Raw genomic sequence first — 22,678 nt, 5'->3', positions numbered from 1 at the left:
AGCTCTCTAAAGTGTGGGCGTACTGTACCACTGCACTTTCATTAGCATTTTCACTGACATTTACATTTTTCTGCCTTTTGTGAACATTATCTGTTCCACTATCATGCTTCACTATCATGTTCCACTATCATATCACTCATCACACAAAATTCTTAATTAATTTATTTTTGTATACTCAATTAGAATACCTGATGCTCATATGTTCAGTAAATTAAGTCTAGGAGAGATATATTATTATCATCATTATTATTATTGCAAGACCCCATTAAGTCAAAGACTCATCTAGTAGTTCCTTTTGTCATACACATCTCATCATACTGCGCCTTAAAACACAAATTCTCTGCAGACACCACACTCTCAAGCAAAGAATTCCAATCATTCACAACTCAAAAAACATGCAAAAAACCTGCTTCTCACTCCCCTACTCACACCCTCCTTATACAGCTTCCAGCGATGACCTCTGCTTGTCCCTCTGATCTTCCGCCGTTTTCTATAAACCACTCCAATATTGATCCTATAACAACCCCTTACTTACTTGTAGATCTCTATCATACCACCCCTATTCCTCCTATCCATTAGACTCTGAAAATTGCATTTTCTCAACCTTTCCTCATATTCGACATTCCAGAGATCAGATACCTTAATCAGTAACCTCTGGACCCTTTCCAGCATCACTCCGTCCTTTTGAAAACGAGGTGACCAAATCTGTGCACAGTAATCAATGTGTGATCTAATAAAAACCTTATACAAGAATAAGAATCTCCTTTCTTCTACAAGTCAGTGTCCTCTGCATCATTCCCAGAATTCTTTACGTTGTCCTCACAAATTTGGCAATGTGTCCCTAAATTTCAGATCCTTATCCACTATCAACCCAAGATCTCTTATTTCCTCCACCACCAATAATATATCCCCACCAAGCATAAATTCTACATCCCCTCTTTGTTTCCTAAATTTTAAAACCTTACATTTTGCAACATTGATCTTGCATCCCCATTTTCATACCCATTCACTTCACTTGATTTATTCAAGTCTTCTTGTAAGGCCACAACATGTTCCCTATTCTTCATAGTTCATCCCAACTTTGCATCATCTGAAAACAACTGAATAACTAAATATTCCCATCCAAATCTTTGCCAATATCATTAACATACAGATTAAACAGCCCTAAAACAGACCCCTGAGGCACACCACTAGTGACTTAGATCTTCTGGGATATTGACTTTCCTCTTCTAGGATAATCTACACACTCTTCTGAGTATGTAGATTAAGTCAGAGAAAATTATCTGAATCACTGCTAATATGCATTGTTTTGTATTCTAGTGGCAATTTTTTTAGTAAATAAAACAAGTCTCAGTTATGTAAGAAAAGGAATATTTTTACACATCCCCCTTGCTATTGTTTTCAGGTAAGGGTTATTTTATTCTAGTTATTAACTAAGGAGTTGCCTACTTAACTGAGGCATTTTTTCCCCTTTCACTATATTGACTGAGAAGAGAGAATGCTGAGTTGGAAAAACACAGTCATGGAAACACTTATAATTTCTTCAAGGGAAAACAGTTCCTTTTGTTTGTACATTGAACATTTTTTTTTTTTACTTTGTTGGTTTTACCAATCTGTTTTAGATTTTTTGTCACCTAAACAGGATTTAAAATGTTTATATTAGTTTATTATTATTATTATTATTATTATCCAGGCCTCCATGGAGTCAAAAGACTCATCTTGGGAAGTCATTTTTAGGAAACACAGTCTATCATACCACTCCTTGAACCCATTGACTGTTCTTGCTCCAACCACTCTCTCAGGCAATGCATTCCATTGTTCAACCACCCTCCATGCAAAGAAACCACTACTCACCCCTCTTGCTCACAGTTTCCTTTTGTAACTTCCAGGGATGGCCTCTTGTCATCACTCCTTCCCGCTGTTCAACCAAGTGAAAGAACTCCCCAGTACAACCCTGTAACCACTTTTCAACAGTTTAAAAGTCTCAATCATATCACCTCTCCTTCTTCTATCTACCAAACTCTGCAGTCCACATTCCCTCAGCCGATCCTCATAACTATCATTGTACAGTCCTGAAACCATCTTTGTTATCCACCTTTGTACCCTTTCCATAGTTAATTTATCCCCTTCAAATCCTGGAGACCAAATCTGAGAACAATAGCCTAAGTGTGGTCTGATCAGAGTCTTATACAACGAATGATAACTTTTATCTCTGCTGGTCAGTGTCCTTCTCATTATTGCAGCAATTCTCTGTGTTACCTTCACCCCTCCCTTTGCAATATATCACCTGAATTTCAGGTTTATATCAATCATCAACCCCAGATCTGTTGTCTCCTCTACTTCCTTCAGTATAACTCCTCTCATAGAGTATGCAGTGTCCCATCGATGTTTTCCAAACCTCAAGACCTTACATTTTGCTGCATTAAACCCACACCCCATTCATTTGCCCATCTGTCTAGTTTATTCAAATCTTCTTGCAGGGCTGCCACATCTGCACTATTCCTGATAACCCTTTCCAGCTTCACATCATCTGCAAAGAACTGAATGTCCCCTTGCAATCCATTGACAATATCATTGATATAAAGGTTAAACAATATAGGTCCTAGTACTGAGCCCTGTGGAACCCCAATTGTAACATTCTGCTTCCTTGATATTGCCCCACCATACACAACTCTCTGATACCTATCAGTCAGCCAATCCTGAATCCATTTGACTAACCCGACATTTAAACCCATGTGCTGCAACTTAAATATCAGCTTATCATGTGGCACCCTGTCAAATGTCTGCAAAATCCAAAAAAATGGCAGTATATGCCTTTCCCTCATCAACTGCTCTTGTCACTTTATTATAAAAGGCAATCATATTACTAAAGCAAGTGCAACCCTTAAAAAATTCATGTTGATTCTCACAGATAACATTATCCTCATCTGTCCAATGCTGTATATAGTCCCTTACTGATTTCTCTAAGACCTTAACAACTACATGACATACAAACAGGCCTATAATAAGAAACTTCCAGTCTGCTACCGCCCTTATGCAGTGGCACTATCTTACCTTCCTTGCATTCCCTGGGTACCTTTCCTGCAGCAAGACTTTTATTGAAAAGCCAGGTCAATGGAGCTGTCAGTTCTTTATCACATTCTCTCAAAACCTGTGGTGGAATACCATTCAGTCCAACAGCTTTAGTGGTATTCAGAGTACTCAGTATTTGGAACACACTCTCCTCTTGCACCTCTAAACCCTGAACCTGCCCTATCCCTCTAATATTAAAACCTCCCCCAGGATGAAATACTCCAATAAAGTGTTCATTGAACAACTCCACTATGTCCTCTGCATCAGTCACTCTATTCCCATTTTTATCCTGCAACATCATTCTTCCTTTTATCCACAATCATTTCTCTGCCTACTGGCCACATAGCTAAAAACTTCTCTAGGATTTTCTTTGGATCTTAGTGCCAATCTCTTCTCATATTCCAGTTTTGTCCTCCTCACCATTGGCCTGCATCTTATATTCTTCATGTAACTATCCCCCACCCATCTCCTTATATCTTCCATAATCTCTTTTTTCAACTGCAATTCCTGTTGTTTGATATCTTTTGTCATCCACTTTACACCAAATTGTTTCTGCTTCTTCACCCATGGAATACAGCTTACTATTGCTGCTAAGAAATATTCTTTCACAATATTTTAAATTAAGGGGATATAAAATCCACATTGTTTTAAAACCGAATAAGAAACTCAAAGAATAAGAAACTTAATTTAAAATATTGTTTATATCGCTGAAATGAAGCTTATTAGCTCTTTATATTTAAATAACTTAATGGTTGCACCTCTTTGGAAACTTGTATAGCAGAGTATATAAGTTCTTTTCGCTATATACTTTGGTATTATGGTCTAGCTACTCACTGATGAAGCCTCAAAACAGGCTGAAACTGGTCTGGGTAGTGACCTCCCTCCATAATGTAATAACAGCATACATTTCCTAGGAAATGTGTTTTTACATTATGGAAAATACCCAAGAATAGCGATCTGAACTTTCCCCACCTTTGCAACGAGTTGTCCGGTATTGTACTACGTACTAGGGTCACTTGCATTAGCTCACGCTAGTGATCGCCGATACTTTATAGTTTACTATATTCGGCATGAAACTCTCTGATTCCAATCTTTGAGTTTCTTATTCGGTTTTAAAACAATGTGGATTTTATATCCCCTTAATTTAAAATATTGTTTACATCGCCGAAATGAAGCTTATTAGCTCTTTATATTTAAGTATTCTTTCACAATTTTCCAAGTACTAATGATATCCTGGCCTTCCAATTCTGCCCTCCATGGAACTGTCCCCAGTTGATACCTAAGACTATTATAATCACCCACCTTATAATTCCACATACGTTCCCTTTTCTTTGATACATCTGCATGTCTATTCATCTTCCAAGTCAAAACCACATGGTTACGCTCTCCAACTGGCGGGAGAGATGCCATCTCACTTTTTATCAGCTCTTCTGATGCTATGATCAAATCCAAACTCTTGAACCTCTTGTTCCCTCTATTACATGCTGCCTAAGACATTTGTCCCTCAAGAATTCCAGAAATTCCATTTGCTTACTACTACTATGCAGTTTCCTCTTCCCAACTTATATTGCTGTAGTTAAAATCTCCCATAACAATCATTTTATTGCACTTGCCAAGCTCACCTGTCTGAACATCTCATGCTCCCCACCCTCTGTGCTCCCTGGTTTATAGCAACACCCCACTAAATATCCTGTCTTGGCCACTTCTACCTCACACCATATGTGGTGGAGGCTGTGTCACTGCTTTCCAAAGTCTCCACTCTTAGAGGACATAAGTCATCACTTATCATAAGCATTACTCCACCACCACGTTTTCCTTTCCTATCCTGCCGAAAAATGCAGTACCCTGCCACTTCAATTCCGGTTATTATATCATCCTCTGTCAACCACGTCTCAGAGATCTCAATAATCTCTGGCCAGGTTGATGCAATCAGCGCCACCAATTCATCTCCTTTATTTCGGATACTCCTGGCATTAGTATAGAGCATAAAAATGTCACTGCTTCTATAACTATCATTGTCCCCTCTCGACCCCCCCTGGGCTCAATGTTACCTGATGTCGTCCCCTTTCCCCTACCACCCATTCCCACAAGTTGCCACCCCTGCTACCATCCACCCTGGGAATCCTAGTTTCCCTGCATTGACACAGTGACTTGTTCAGAAAACAGCAATCTTTCCAGGTGCCTTCATTCTTCCTCATTCAAATGCAAGCAGTCTCTAGCATACAGTTCTCTTTTGTCCTCAAACGCCCTCCAAGCATCCGCATATTCAAATCCTCTCTTCTCACACATTCTGGCTATTATGCGATTCAGTATTGCTGCTCTTCTGCTCAGCTCATCACTATCGTTACTAAGCATGGTCTCCTTTTATTATTATTATGTTGACATTGGAAAGAGTTATAACAGAAAGAAAGAAAATACACAACTTCAGATGTGTGTAGAATGTCATCTGCAGAGCTCGATAGATAAGTACTTGTGATATAGTGATTTAAGTTAGTGAGAAGATTTTACTGGAAGAGATTATTTGGTGAGGAGGGGGAGAGAGAGAGAGAGAGAGAGGGAGTGAAGAACAAGAGGTCATAACTAAATGTTGATTAGGGAGGGTGTGAGAATAAGAGTGAGGAATAGGTTTTTTTCACTTGAGAGTTTTTGGTATGCAGACTATGATAGCTTCAGAAATGGTAAATAAATTTCTGACATACAATTGTGTTAGATAGGTGATGAGTCTTGTGACTCCTTTAAGGTCTCATCATAAAATTAATATAATATTTTCAGATGTTATATTTTAAGTGTTGAACTAATTTTCAACACTTAAAATATACTATACTGTACATTAAACTTGGTTATACTATAAATTAAAGATGCCAAGAAATTATATTCTTCATTTAATCCTTTTTTCAAGTGTAAGCAAATTTAAGTTTGCACATGGAGTATCTTCACAACTGGGCTACTTGTATATAGAGGCTAATGACTTCACATCAATTGCATCAGTATCCTATAATGCAAAGCACATATCCTATCAGATGTGTATAATGCTATGCATTATGGAAGAGATCATCACTACCCAGACCAGTTTTGACACACCCTAAATGATGTGTGTTTGGCATTATGGAATATTAAGGCAATTGATGCGAAGTCATTAGCCTCTATATGCAAATAACCCAGTTGTGAAGATACATCACATGCAAACTTTGTTTGTTTACACTTGGATAAAGGATTAAAAAAAGAATATAATTTCTTGGCATCTTTAATTTATGTTATATTTTAACTTTTGCAGTACCGTTAAAGATATGGACTTCATTTGTCTACCATTCTCAGAGTTTGGAAGAGATTGGATAAAACACCACAAGTTTGCTGCTGATGGATTTGCTCAGATGGCTGTTCATTTAACATTTTACAAGTAAATATCATATTTTTAATTATAGATAAATTTTTACTTTTATTTCCACATAAAAAATACAAGTCCATTTTTTATCCCTTATAAAAGGAATAAAAAAAATTAATATTTTTTAATTCTTTAATAAAATACATTTCATTCATCATTTACAATTGTATTTTCTTGTGATATAAAACCATATTGCTAATCAATTCTTTAGACTTCTTGGGCTCAAAGGTGCACAATTTGAGTCAAATACCATGAGAAAATTTCTTCATGGAAGACTGGGCTATCTTCGTGTCACTACAAAGGAAGCACTACAGTTTTGTAACACAATGTTGGATCAGAAATCTTCTCAGTCTGACAAGCTGAAAAGTCTCCATGCTGCAGTTACCGTGCATAGAGAACAAATTAAACAAGTAAGAAATCATATTTTTATATGTATGTCTGTAATTTTTTTATTTGAATTGCAGAACTGGTCACCATACTCTAATACGATACATTATTATTATGCAGGCACCTTTTGTGTCAGCATAATATAAACTGGGTCTCCTGTGATGAGTCTTCAGACTCATCACAGGAGACCCAGTCTATCATACTTGAACACCGCCAAAATTGTCTTCACAATTTTGCCGATGTGTCCCCTAAATTTCAGATCCTTATCCACTATCACCCCCAGATCTTTTATTTCTTCCACCTCCAACAGTATATCCTCACCAAGCATAAATTCTGCATTGCATCTTTGTTTTCCAAATTTTAAAACCTTACATTTTGCAACATTGAACTCACATCCCCATTTCCGTGCCCTCAATTTATTCAAGTCTTCTTGTAAGGCTACAATATCTTCACTACACTTCATGGTTCATCCCAACTTTGCATCATCTGCAAACAACTGAATATCTCCATCCAAATCTTCACCTATATCATTAACATACAAGTTAAACAGTAATGGCGCTAAAACAGATCCCTGAGGGACTCCGCTAGTGACTTTCCTTTTCCTTGACATCGCTCCCCCATACACAACCAGTTGATACCTATCAGACAGCCAATCTCCAATGCACCAATCTAATATCCAACCCCATCTGCTCCAGTTTGACTATCAATTTATCATGAGGTACTTTATCAAAAGCTTTTGCGAAATCCAAGTATATCACTGTGTATCCTTCTCCTCTGTCCAAGGAAGCAGTCACTTTATTGTAATAAGTAAGTAGATTACTAAAACATGACCTCCATTTAGCAAATCCATGCTGTCCATCAATAACCACGATGAGTCAAAAGACTCATCGTGGGAGGTCCTTCCTTAGAACATAAAGTCTGTCAAGACTCATCGAGGGGAGGTCCCCCCTAAGAAACACAAAGTCTATCATACCACTCTTTAAACTCATTGACTGTTCTCGCTCCCACCACTCCATCAGGCAATGTATTCCGTGGTACAGGTTATAATCTGACCTTTATAAAAAGACAAATAGGAACTTCATCATAACACATGTTGAAAGTGGCCACCTCCTTTGGGAATCCAAATTCGCGTTCTTTTTACCAGGTTTGATGCCACCTTGTGAAGCACCTGCACAATGATGTTTTCAGTTGCTGTTGAAATGTTCATTTTTGGTTCTTCCAGTGTGTGAGGATTATTCTGATAAACAACACCTTTGAGATATCCTCAAAGGAAAATATCTGGTGATCTTGGAGGCCACAATTCTTTTGAGATCAGACAGAAAAATTATTGCAAAAAATATACAGTACTATTTGAAGTGTGGCACATGGCACTGACTTGCTAGAACCCACAATGGTGTTCGCTGACATCAAGGAGTGCCATGAACTGTGTGATGATGTCTTGGTAGACAGAACTGTTCACCATTGTTTCAAAGAAAATGGATCCCACTATATGGTGACATGATACTGCACACCAAACTCCAATTTTTTGAGAATTCAAAACTTTTTCATGAAAAGCATGTGGATTTTCACATGACCAAATCCTATTGTTTTGACTGTTCACATACCCACTGAGATGAAACCAAGCCTCATCACTGAAGAAAACTATATCAAGCATCTCTATACTATGTTCTTCAAGAAATGAGTGTAACCATCTGCAGAAGATTATTCATTTGCCTTTATCTGGATCCTTCAGTTCATGGATTGAGTGTACACAATATGGATGAAGGTCTAACAATCTTGCAGCTTTCTGAACACTACTGTATGACATCAATAATTACATGGCAAGTTTCCTAAGGCTTTTTGTTGACTGCTGCAGGACTCTCTTTATCTTATCCATTTTATTATCAGCAAAATGGAGGGTCTTCTGGAGCAATTCCTATCTGCAATAGATCCAGTTTCCCAAAACGCTGCATTAGTCTTGTTATCAACTTCTGAGGGACTGCTGTACCTGGATATTTCTTGCAAAATTCCTTGTCAATACATGCGTAAGAATGATTAGTGAAATAACTTTCGAAAATGAAAACTCTTTGCAGCTGGGAAAAAGACATTTTGCTTCCACAATGAATAAAGCTGCACTGAGAGCAACCTCTAGACATCACAGTGAATTCAGCATCTCTGATAGTTTGTAATAATATGATGGTGACATCTAGTGGTTTAAGCAATAATTATAACGATTTGGAAACAATTGGTACAAATTCAAACTTTTGTTTACATGACTTTGCAATCACCCTTTATAATCCCATCTGTTTTAGTTTAGCTACTACTTGTCGTGTGGCAGTCTATCAAGAGCCTTTGAAAAATTCAAGTACACTACTATATATGCATCTCCTTTATTAAGTGAATTTGTCATCTTGTTGTTCTGCATGTCACTTTCATATAAAGCTTCCATTGTTGTAATATGTAAGCAGATTGCTGAAACATGACCTTTCCCTAATAAATCCATGCTGACCATCATAAGGAATATTGCTACTATCAACCCACTTCTGAATTCTAGTCCTCACCAGCTTCTCTAATACCTTAACAACAACCTCAGACACATATACTGGCTTATAATTTGTAGCCTTAGTCTTATCGTCCCCCAAAGTGTGGACAATTTTTCTCACCTTCCATTCCTTTGGGAATTGCCCTGTTGCAAGACTCATGTTAAACAGTTGTGCCAAAGGTGCCATTAATTCCATAGAGCATTCCCTCAAAACATGCGGTGATATACTGTCAAATTCCATTGCCTTATTAACATCAAGTGTACTTATGTAAAATCTCTTGTGGTGAAAAATAGAAATATTTTTCACCCATATCGATTTTACATGGGCCATAAAATACATATAATTAGAAATGTATGTAACCTACTGTAATGAAATAAATTTGTGATATAATGTTAGAATAACTGAATGTAGAACCACAAGCAATTGTAACTAAAAAGCTTAAAATTCTTTTACACAATCCTTAATAGTGCATTCGTTAACAAAAATAAATTTTTAAAGATTAATACATTTGAATTATAGCAACATAGATTAAGGATTTGGTCCCAGCCAGAGGCTTTTCCTAAGTCTACATTACTAGTACGTGTGAGACTATCCTTTACGGCCTTGAAAGGGGGGGGGTAAAACTAAGTAGATTACGAAAGGCATAAAGTCAAATAATAGTATTATATGTGAGTTAGAGAGTGGAGCATATGGTGGTATTAAAGTCTTACAGTGGCTGCACTGCATAGTTCAGAAAGCCTGGACAGAGGGACGAATTCCCAATGATTGGAGTAGAGCTCTAATAATACACATATATAAAAAGAGAAATAAAACTGAATGTGAGAATTACAGAGGTAGTATTCCCCTACTGAGTGTTCCTGGCAAGATCTATGCAAGTATACTTGAGAAACAGTTGAGAAGAATTGTGGAAGAAAAGCTTGGTGAAGAGCAAGCTGGATTCAGGCCAAATAGAGGCTGTCAGGATCAGATCTTCACTTTACAACAAACAGTTGAGAAAGCATGGGAATATAACAAAGATCTGTATTTAAGTATTGTCGATCTGGAAAAGGCATATGACAAGGTGCCAAGAGAAAAGTTATTCAATACGCTACAATTATATGGTGTCAATGGGGCATTATATCAAGCAATACTTAGTCTTTATTTGAGTTGTAAATCAGAAGTTAGAATTGAAGGACGTACAGGAAGATGGTTTAATGTTAAATCTGGTGTGAGACAAGGATGTACATTATCCCCTCTGTTATTCATTATCTATATGGATCACATTATGAAGGAAAGTGGTATTAAACATGATATCAGAATTGGAGATGTTAATGTCAGCTCTTTGCTTTATGCGGACGATGTTATTCTTCTAAATAAATCTGCTACAAGTTTGCAAGATTCTCTGACTAAATTGAATAACTGTTGTAATAGATATGGTATGAAGGTCAGCAATAACAAGACAAAGATAATGAAAATAGGCAGAAGCATTGAAAATGTCAACTACATTGTGAATGGAGAACCTGTGGAACAAGTAAAACATTTCAGCTACTTAGGCATGATTTTTACTGAAGATGGTAAATTAAATATGGAAATAGACAGCAGAATCAACAAAGCTGGTATGGTAGGCAGTCAATTGAATAAATTCATATGGAATAAGAGAGAAATTAGTCGGAATACTAAATTAGCTGTATACAAGAGAGTGTTCAAACCAGTTTTAACTTATGGATCTGAGAGCTGAGTCAGAAGTAAAACACTTGAACCAAGACTAGAAATGCAGATATGAGAGTCCTGAGAAAGATTAGAGGTGTGAACAGATGGCATCAATGGCAATATCATATTAAAAATGAGGATATTAGGAAAGAACTTGACATTGTCAGCATCCAGGAATGCGTTAGCAGAGCTAATCTCAGGTGATATCGTCACTTTAACAGAATGGGCGAGGAAAGATTAGCAAAACAAGTGTTCTCTGCCAGGTTGGCAGGAAAACGACCCAGAGGAAGACCAAGATATAGGTGAATTGATACAGTACAAAGTGCCTTAGATGATAGAAATATAAGATCTGATAATGTTGGAGTCTTGACAAGTAACAGACTGATTTGGAGGAAAATTGTAGATTGGAAGCTAGTAATGATGTAAATTTTTCATGTAGTACTATCATATCCTGTGCACCCCTTGAGGGTACATGTCAGGAATTTGATGATGATGATGATGATGAAAAAAGATTCTGGCCCTGTTTTAAAATGCTTACCATTGAGTGCAAATACCATGAAAAGACGTATTGCTGAAATGGCTGAAGATGTAGAAAAAACTGAAGTGTCAGAACTCAAAAATAGTAAGTTCTCCATCCAGCTTGATGAATCTACATCCGATAGTTCTTCTATTCTTATGGCTTATGTAAGATATTATAGTAAAACCAAACATCAAATTATTGACGAATTTTTATTTGCAAAATATCTTGAAAGTAATGGAATGGGGTTAACAATTTTTCAACGATTGGAGGAATATTTAAACTCTGGAGGTTAATAAGGTAGCGAAACTGGATGTGATTTCACCACATCTAAGGAACTTACTCTTCACTTGGATGTTCAATGAAAGTCTAATTACTAGAAAGTGTCCAATGAATGGAAAGAGGATAAGATAGTTCCATTGCACAAGAGTGGTGATAGAATGAAGGCATCAAACTATAGATCAGGTTTGTATTTCTTCCATGGTTAAGATTTAGGAGAAATTATTAAGAAATTGTATACAAAATTGGGCAGATTAGGGTAATATTATCTGTGAATGTCAGCATCGGTTTGTTAATGGTTGCTCTTGCTTTAGTAGTTGGCTTGCCTTTTATAATAAAGTGAAGAGTAGCTCAGGATGGAAAAGCATATACTGTCTTTTTTTTAAGAAGAGAAAGATCACAAGTGAAGTTTCATAAGGATCAGTACTGAGAATCTTGTTTTTTAAACCTTTATGTTAATGATATCATCACTGAGTTGCAGGGAGATATTTAATCATTTGCAGATGTGTGATGCTTTGCAGGATTATTAGTAAAAGTGCTGATGTTTTTGGTCTTTAAAAGGATTTGAATAAGCTGAAAGGTTATTGAAATGAATGGGGATGTCAGTTTAATGCAACTAAACGTAAGTTGTTTAAATTTAGGTTCCACAGGTGGGAGACTGCATACTCTATTAGTGGATCTATACTAGAAGAAGTGGATAAGCAAGGGATCTTGGGGCGATTTTCAATAAAAATTTGAAATTTAAGATATATATTGCAAAAGTGGTAAAGGTAACCCAGAAGATTGCTGCAATACTAAGAAGGACTTTGACCAGTAGAGATGAGTGATAATTCCATTGTATAAAGCCTGGTTAGGCCATCAGACTTATTGTGCCCCGTTCTAGTCACTGGGATTTGAAGCAGATAAATTAAACTTGAAGAAAGTAGAGAAGCAGATAACCAAAATGTTAGCAGGACACTACAGTGTTAGTTATGAGGATAGATTGAGGGCATCAAACTACAGAGTTTGGCGGATTTAAGATGAAGGGGAGACATGATTGAGACATTTAAACTGTTGAGAAGTATTTATGGAACTCACACAGGGAAGATATTTTTATATAATAGGACAAGGGAGAACAAGGATAAGAGGCCATCTCTAGAAGATGCGAGAGGTAGTGGTGAGAGTAGGAGGGTAAAAAGTGGCATTTTTGTGTGGAGGGTGGTTGGACTATGGAATTCATTTTCCTGGTAGAGTAGTGAATGTGCAAACAGTGAATGGGTTTAAGGAGTGGTATGATAGACTTTGTGTTATCTAAGATGAGTCGTTCACAATTAGGCTTATGAGGAGCAGAATAATAATAACATTAATGCAAAGAACACTGACGTGTATGAATAAGTCAGTGAACTGGATGTGATTTCACCATATGTTTTAGAAAAATGTGCTAAGGAACTTACAACTCTCTTGACTTGATAGTTCCATTGTATAATGCACTAATCAGGCCTCATTTGGATTTCTGGGCCCAGATCTGCTCACTGGGCTAAACTGGCAATAAGGAAACATTTGAGAAAGAGAGGGTGTAGAGGCTAATAACTAAGAGTGCCTCTGGATATTGAGTATGAGGATAGATTGAGGGAATGTTGTCTTTAATGTTGTTGTTGTCCTTAATGAATGTTGGTGGATAAGAGTAGAAAGGGTAATTTGATTGAGGTATATGTTGGTGAGAAGTGATGAAAGAACAAGAGATCATTCTCTGAAACTACACAAAGGTCATATACAGGGTGTTCGGGATAAATTTGACAGTTTCGTAAGGAAAAAGAAAATCTTCTTTGTATCTATTAAATTTAATGAATTGACAAAAAACATTACAGGCAGAGTTAATTACAATACTATCAACAAGATTTACTCAAAATAACCACCATTAGCATCGATCACAGCTTCAATTCTGCTTCGGAACCTCGAACAAACTGATGCTACAGTCTCCCTGGGAAGGGCCGCAAAAACTGTTTTAATTTTATCCATTAACTGGGCTTTTGTATTACTGGAAGTGCGATTGGTGTCTTTTTCAACTGCGCCCCATACAAAATAATCCATGGGGTTAAGGTCTGGGGAGTTTGGAGGCCAAACATTTGGACTGGCGAAGTCGTAGAAATTTTCAGACAACCATTTTTGACTTTTCCCAGAGGTGTGGCAAGGGGCCGAATCCTGCTTCCATACATACGGCCTACCATTGGCTACCCTTGTTATCCAGGGCTTGACTACAGTGTTTAGCAACTCCACGTAGCCATCTGAAGTCAACCTGAGGCCCTCTTGGAAAAAATGCAGAGGCATCACATTGCCTTCAGAGGATACACATCCGAAAACCATCACAGTTTGGGGAAATTTAGTCTGCATTACACGAGGAATGTCCTTTGTACTGTATGCAAGCCATCTGTTATTCTGCGTGTTGTGTTTTTGATCCTGGCAAAAGTTTTTCTCATCGGAAAAGAACCAGATTGTTTGTGGTTCCGCAGGATGTTTCACTCTGCTTAGAAGTTTCTTCGCGTTTATCAAACGTTTTTCACGGGCCTTTTCTGTAAGCAGCTGACCTTTGCGGCGCTTGTATGAGTAGTAGCGGAGGTCTTCATTGAGTGCAAGCTTCATAGTAGAGGCTGCAACATTCATTTCATGTGACAAAGCCCGAATTCCAATGCCAGGGTTCTTCAACACCTGTTCCTGCAGATTTGCGAGGAATTCTGCTGTACGAACGCAATCAGATCGTCTGCTAGGGATCTTTCTTCTTGCTACATCCTCGTAGTCACCATTGCAAGTCTCTAGTTCATGCCTGATTGTTTTTACTGTATTCAGGGAGCATTGGGCAGCAGTCGAAATATCCTTATTTTGATGGCCGGCACGAATCATCATGATACAAGTTATTCTCTTCCATGATTCAGGTGGGTTCCAGCTATCCATCCTTTCTGACATCTTGTATATGAATGAAGAAGGGTCCAACCTTTTAAATGAAGAGAAGTGTGTGTTAATACATGTAACTTACGGAAAAATATAATTAATTATAAATATGTCAAATTTATCCCGAACACCCTGTAAATAAGAAAGTGAACAGGTTTTTTGCATGCCAGGTAATGAATGAGTGTAATACATTGCCAGAATGGGTGGTGTGCTCCAACACTGAATGTCCTCAAGGCAGGTACAGTAGTCTGTGAGTGTTCAACCTCCTACAATTGAGTCTTCAGACTACATAGAGGCTTGGAAGTAATACTATTACTACTACTAAACTTCATCTACATGCCATAACAAAGATTCTTTGGTCTCCTTTATGGAAATTATAGTTTTAGATGCCAATTAAGAGGCTTTAGCTGTATACATGAAGATTTAAAGTGTAATAATTTATATTTACTACAAATAAAGGGAGAGTGGTCATGTGATTTGATATGGAGAATGGCTAGGTGGATACAACCTTGCATCTGCCTAGCTAAAATTTGCACATTACCTTGATACCAAAGATTACATATTTTTGTATAATATCAAAGTTATTTCAAAAGTTATAATGGCCAGTGGAATGATGTAACAATTTCCAGGCCTCATTCACCTCTGAATAAAAGTGCCATGTGCTCATTTCCTGTTTCTTAGTTCTTGTTGTGCACAATAAGGTACATTTGCAAAGAAATTCTTTCCATTTGTTGCTAAATCTTAAAATGAAGTTGTCCTGCCAAAATGTTTTTAGATTTTGTATTTTTGAAAGTGAATCAGAGCTAGTTAAGGAATATTGTACTGAAATACGTTTATTCAATACTCTGCCATCCTAAGAATAAGTTCAGTGCTATTAACATTTTTATTTTACATTTTTCAGGTATCTAATGGTCAGGGTATGGATCAGCTGTTTTTTGCTTACATAAGGTTAGCAGAGGAGAACAACATAGAAATTCCTGAAATGTTCAAGGATCTCAACTTCCATGAAAATGTTCATGTTTCAGTCCTGTCAAGCAACGTAAGTGAAATAAATAGAATATGTACTTTATATCCTTTTAGTACTGTATTGGTATTATTATCACATCTCCATGACGTTAACACTTAGTTGAAAGTCAAATCCCAAATTACACTTTGGAAAAAAAAAAATGTACAAATACTCAATATGCACAAATTTAATATTAATAGCTAGTTTACGTTTAGCAGCACGTAGTTGATTGCAGATGAGTGGATATGAATAGATATGAGCACCTAGGGACTTGATTGATTCCTTCAACTTTGCCAGAATGGGTGGTGTGTGCTCCAACACTGAATGTCCTCAAGGCAGAGCACAATAGTCTGTGAGTGTTCAACCTCCTATAATGAGTCTTCAGACTACATAGAGGCTTGGAAATAATACTATTATACTACTGCTAAACTTCATCTACATGCCATAACAAAGATTTTTTGGTCTCCTTTATAGAAATTATAGTTTTGAACAATCTTGAGATCATGGCATTTTCTTGAGAAAGGCTATATCTGCTCACAGTTTACCTTGTAACACCAATAATTTTCCAAGTTTACTGGTCTTTTTGGTTATTTTTTTCCCCGTGAAGGATTATTAATTGTTGTTTAAGAGATACTTGTGCATGAGAGGTTTCTTCAATTAACATGAAAAAACAAAACACAAGGGATAAGTAATATTATTTATTTAAAGCCATATATTTCAGCCTGAATATTATATGCCATAATCAGTGGCAACAATAGTTAATTACAAAGGTAGAATGCAAACAATGGATTGATTTGAAAAAGTAAGAACCTCGTGATGTTATACATAAAACTATACAATGGTATAACTGAGGAAATAGTGCAATATTGATAATTCATTAGTTCTTAAAAAAAACATTAATGCGTAATTAATGCAGCTCTTACTTTTTCAAATTAATCAATTATTTGCTTTCTACTTTGTAATTAATTATTGTCGCCACTGACAATGGCCTGTAATATTCAGGCTGAAGATGGCCTTAAATAAATAATATTACTTATCCTTTGTGTGTGTGTGTGTGTGTGTGTGCGTGCGTGTGTGTGTGTGTGTGTGTGTGTGTGTGTGTGTGTGTGTGTGTGTGTGTGTGTGTGTGTGTGTGTGTGTGTGTGTGTGTGTGTGTGTGTGTGTGTGTGTGTGTGTTAATTGAAGAAACAATACATTTCAGTTACTGAAATTTTACTTAAAGTATATGTGCAATTTCCTATAGTGAATTGGAAAATGAATTGCCATTCATTTTGACATACTGACCACCAAACTCTTTTCCAATAGAATGGATAAGCTTGTTAATTTAGTATTGAATAGCATACTCGTGCTTTCTTTCAAAAAAAAAAATAATAATAATTTATGCTGCCTTTGATGATACCCAATTTAGGTTTATGTGATAGTTGAAGTACATTATGGTTTAATGAAATGAATACAGCACATTAAAAGAATTAAACACAGGTTTAATAGTTCCAGTATCTCATCTCTATCACAGGAACATCATCTGGGATACAATATAAGAATTGTAATGATACACATAGACAAACAACACAAAAAAAAATAAGTAGAAGAGGGAGCACCCTCTGTGGATAATGATAGGTAGCTTTGGCTGTTGGATAGAAGGTATATATAAGAATTATTTCTTTCCAAATCTTGGTAAGTTTCACATAACTAAGTTTATTAATTACAAAATATAAGACTTACTGTTAAACTGACCATAGATTTTTAATTCGTACGTATGTTCGTACAATATTGCCTACCGGTTTCGCTAGTAACTGACTAGCTTTCTCAAGGCTTGCACAGTACAAAAAAATGGTAAATGCAAAAAAGGTTTAAGAATACAAAAAAAAGTTAGTACCTGTTAGGTAGCTAAAGTAACATGTTCGCATGACATTTCTACTCAGTATCATGAACACGTGTTACATGCAAATGCGTAATATGATTATTCGCATACTGTAGTTCTGTTGAGCTGAGGGAATTAATTAGATTTTTCCAAATATCGTTCAGTATGGCCCCTTGATTTCTGTTTAGGTTGCTGCCTGTACGTAGCACTACTGCTGCTTCTTTAAATAATCGATGTCTGTAATCTTTGTCTACGTAGGCCATAGAGCTGTTATTCCAGTCTATAGTGTGGTTCAAAGTTGAAAAATGATGTGCTAACCCAGAGGTGGTCATTCTGTTGTGATTTACATCACCAGCATGTTCTTTCTGTCTTATTTCCGGGTTTCTCGAAGTTTGTCCAATGTAGAAAAGACCACACGCGCATGGAATATTATACACACCTGGATATTTATAAAATGGAACACTGTCTTTAGGAGATCTTAGAACCTGTCTGATGCTACTAGTTGGTTTAAATACAACCCTAATGTTATGGGCCTTTAACAATCTTGTGAGATTGTTAAAGATGAAGAAGTTCAAACAGAACTGTCTCAAATCGCTATAACACTATTACAAAATGGTTATTCTCGAAATATAATCAACAAATTTCTGTACAAAGATAACCAACAAGAAAGAAAAGTCTCCCAGCAAATTTCAACAGCAGTCATCCCCTTTATTTGTTCAATTTCCACCAAAATTGCAAGATTGTTAAAGGCCCATAACATTAGGGTTGTATTTAAACCAACTAGTAGCATCAGACAGGTTCTAAGATCTCCTAAAGACAGTGTTCCATTTTATAAATATCCAGGTGTGTATAATATTCCATGCATGTGTGGTCTTTCCTACATTGGACAAACTTGGAGAAGCCTGGAAATAAGACAGAAAGAACATGTTGGCGATGTAAATCATAATAGAACGACCACCTGCGGGCTAGCACATCACTTTTCAACTTCGAACCACACTATAGACTGGAATAACAGCTCTATGCCCTATGTAGATGAAGATTACAGACATCGATTATTTAAAGAAGCAGTAGTAGTGCTACGTACAGGCAGCAACCTAAACAGAAATCAAGGGGCCATACTGAACGATACTTGGAAAAATCTAATTAATTTCCTCAGTTCAACAGAACTACAGTACGTGAATAATCATATTACGTGTTTGTATGTAACGCATGTTCATGATACTGAGTAGAAATGTTACGCGAACGTGTTACCTTAGCTACCTAACAGGTACTAACGTTTTTTTTTTGTATTCTTAAACCTTTTTTGCATTTACCATTTTTTTGTACTGTGCAAGCCTTGAGAAAGCTAGTTGGTTACTAGTGAAACCGGTAGCCAATATTGTACGAACATACATACGAAAAGTCTATGGTCAGTTTAACAATAAGTTAAACAATATATTGTTAAACTTATTGTTAAACAATAAGTTTAACAATATATTTTGTAACATTTTATGACCAAAAACATGCATAATTTAAGTTTATTAATATTTAGTTGGTTTTTTAAATCTGCTGCTGGTTCTAAACATGAAGTTTGCCTGTATTTGATGTTTGTTGCAGTGAAGCATAGTAGTTTTTCTCTGTTTAATTCTTGGGAAGATGTCCAAGGCATGGTCATCTTGACTTGACTGACCATAATTATGGTGGCAGATTATATCGCCCTTCTCTTAATGCATAACATTATACATATCCACAAGGAGATGTGTTTTGCATTATGGGAGATACTGAGATAGGAGTGATGATAGCTTGGTCCACCTTTGCTCCAAGTTGCCTGATGTTGCACTACCTTTCCTTAGTCCTGAAGATATTTTCAGGCTCAAACTTTGTTTGCTCACACTTGGATAAAGGATTAAACTAAATTTATTCTAGACTAACATTATTTATTTATTCATTCTATAATGAACTGGATTTTGGGGATGTTGACTGTTGAGGTGGACGAGGAATGGCTCTTGTGTGTCTGAGCCATATAGCCAAATGGAACATATCATCAATGCATCATAGACAGACAAAAGGCATAAGGGCTGCAGCAGCAAGAGGTTGTTTTTTTGAAATACTCCATTTAGAAATTGGCTAAGGAAGGAGAGAGAGAGAGAGAGAGAGAGGGACAGAGCCCATTGCTGTATATTCTGTCTGCTTATATATGGTATCATTTCAAGTGAAGATAACACCCTTAATAAGCATCCTGACAACTGACTTTGTCTGTAGCTTGGTGAAAGAAATATAATCTGGCTATCTGGAGATTTATTCATCCACCACAAGGAAGAAATTGTTACCATCTTTTGGCTATAGAAAAGGACCAATAATGTCTGCTGCAATCTTCTGAATGAATAACTTCTGAAAAAATCATGAATAACAGAACCACTGCTTCACTTTACCTCGCTTTCCTATATAGGAGATGCATCTAAGAACAGTTATATACTGTCAAATCCAGATTGACCTTGTCTTTCAGGAGTAGACAATCCAGTTAACAAATAACCTGTTTCTCTTTTTCCTCCCCTCTCTCTCTCTGTCTCTCTCTCTCTCTCATGGATTCACTCCATTCACTTTTCTTGTAGACATTCTATTCTACCTTTTGTCTTTTCTACTGATATTTTCATTTCTGCTGTTCAATAAACTAGCATCCACCATTCCTCCATTTTTCTTTGAGCCAGAAAAAACATGAGTAGTTATTATTCATCATCCATATACAGTTCAGCTTCAAAATTGCCAAACAAGCTTCTCATCCTTTCTTTATTCTGGCTGCATCTGTCTTCTTTGGAACATTCTTACTGATACTGTTTTCCACAGGAATTTTGACCTACAGCTGTTCAAGAAACATAATCATGTTCCTTCATTCTCTTTAACCACTTATTCACATGTGCACACTGTGTTATAGGTTTGAGACATGACATCTCTTATCTGAGGTTGATATATATACAGACTGGATAAATTATGCAAAACCGTACTTGCTATGCAAAAAATTTACTTGTCCAAGATTCCCTACATAGGAAAGAACTTGACATTGTCAGCATCCAGGAATGCGTTAGCAGAGCTAATCTCAGATGGTGTGGTCACTTAAATAGAATGGGAGAGGAAAGATTAGCAAAACAAGTGTTCTCTGCCAGGTTGGCAGGAAAACGACCCAGAGGAAGACCAAGATATAGGTGGATTGATACGGTACAAAGTGCCTTAGACGATAGAAATATAAGATCTGATAATGTTGGGGTCTTGACAAGTAACAGACTGATTTGGAGGAAAATTGTAGATAGGAAGTTAGTAATGATGTAATTTTTTTCATGTAGTACTGTCATATCCTGTACACCCCTTGAGGGTACATGGCAGGAATTTGATGATGATGATGAAGATTCCCTACATTTAAATACCCCTGCATTTAAATTTGTTTTTTAAGATATAGCCCAATAAGTTAAAAGCAGTTCCACAAAAATTACCAATGATGCTGTATCATGGTTAGAGAAGTTTTTTTATTATTATTATTAAAAATATTCCATTTTTTCTGGTCTGGAGCTACTCATCTACCAGCAAAATCTACTTACCATGGATAAGTACTGGGTGAGTGAATTTGTTGAGCCATGTATATAATATAATATATATATATATATTCGTATGCAGATTTACTCGGTTTAACAACATGTTTATTAATTAAATTTAAATGACATAAACACCGAGCTAATAAAGAATAAGGTTTAATGAGGACACTAGTCAAAGTATAAAGAAATATACAAAAAATAAACCAACAGAAACTTACATATTAACAATAACAGATCTACTAAAAACTGTAGTACAGTTTAAATTGGAGTCCACACTACACTTCCAGCTGTATGTTTATGCGTGTGTGTGATATCATGAGAACGCCAGCACTGGACAGCAGCACTATGCGAATCTGGTAAACTGTAACTAAGGCTGCTATTCATGTGGGTTAAATCGAGGGTAATTTCTTTTGACTCAAGAATATGTCTTTCAAGTTCATCATAACATTTGTGAATATTAGAAGTTTGAGTCCAGTCTATTTGATGTTAGCCACCTTCATCAGAGTTTATAGAGAAACAAGACGTGGCTGGCAAGAGTGCTGACTCGGATTCTGTTATAGGAGATGTCTCTTTTGTGCTCTTCAACATAGAGAAGGATAGATTTATCAGTTTGTCAGTAGTAAGGTTTTCCACAATCACAAATAATTTTGTATACTCCTGAGAACTGAAGATGGTGATGTTCTTCTTTAGGCTGACTAAGGATAGAACAGAGTTTAGGTAAAGTAGAGAAACACGTTTTGATGTTGAACTTTTTTAAAATTTTAGCCAGTTTGGAGATGTAAGCTCTGTGGGGTAGCAGAATCTTCATTAGTTTGTTGACGACAGTGAAAAAGAATTTTCTCAATACTTTTTGAAGTAAAACCATTATTAAGAAAGGTCCTTTTGAGAAAATTAAGTTCATTTTGAAGCTCTACATCATCTGTATGTATGTGCTGGCTTCCTAAAGATTGAAATTTTAATATTATCAGAGCCCCTGGTTAGTTTTATGTCTAAAAAGGAAAGACAATTGTTAGCTTCTACTCATAGGTGAATTTGATCTTGTGATGAAAGTTATTTAGATGATCAAAGAAACTTTGAGGTTATCTAGGCCGTGTTTCCAAATAAAAACATCATCAATATAATGGAGGCAGATTTTAGGTTTTAGTGTGGCTGAACAAATTGCTTTTACTTCCAAGTCTTCGAGAAATATATTAGCTAGCATGGGGGAAAGCAGAATACCCATAACTAGCCCAGAGTTTTGTTTAAAGATCTTGTCCTCGAATCTAAAGTAGCCTGAGTTGACACAGTGGGTAAGTAAGGCAAAGAACTTCTTTGATAATTTGTAAAAAGAGACACTATGGCGAAGCTTGCCATCAAATCTGATTTGTTCAATTTGAGCTCTTTGATCTTAGAAACAAAGTCAGCTGAATTCTTTATGTAAGAAGAGGATTTGCCTGTGAGGTGTTTTAAGGAAGAGGCAAGATATTTAGATAAGT

At 36.4% G+C, this 22,678-nt stretch overlaps 1 protein-coding gene across 1 annotated transcript in view; it reads left to right on the top strand.

Moving 5' to 3' along the window:
• LOC150103771 (carnitine O-acetyltransferase-like) overlaps positions 1-22,678 on the top strand; it is a 214,323-nt gene that overhangs the window by 184,426 nt on the left and 7,219 nt on the right. Inside the window, exons 11-13 of the mRNA XM_090396967.1 lie at positions 6,347-6,469; positions 6,666-6,864; positions 15,675-15,812. Of these exons, the coding sequence (XP_090253093.1) occupies positions 6,347-6,469; positions 6,666-6,864; positions 15,675-15,812 (460 nt within the window). The remainder of the gene's footprint in view (positions 1-6,346; positions 6,470-6,665; positions 6,865-15,674; positions 15,813-22,678) is intronic.

Source organism: Typopeltis vanoorti, chromosome 8 (assembly GCF_054136105.1).
Source record: "Typopeltis vanoorti isolate ZY-2024b chromosome 8, IOZ_Tvanoo_1.0, whole genome shotgun sequence".
Lineage (NCBI taxonomy): Eukaryota > Metazoa > Arthropoda > Arachnida > Uropygi > Thelyphonidae > Typopeltis > Typopeltis vanoorti.
This window is presented reverse-complemented; position numbering and strand designations above follow the sequence as displayed.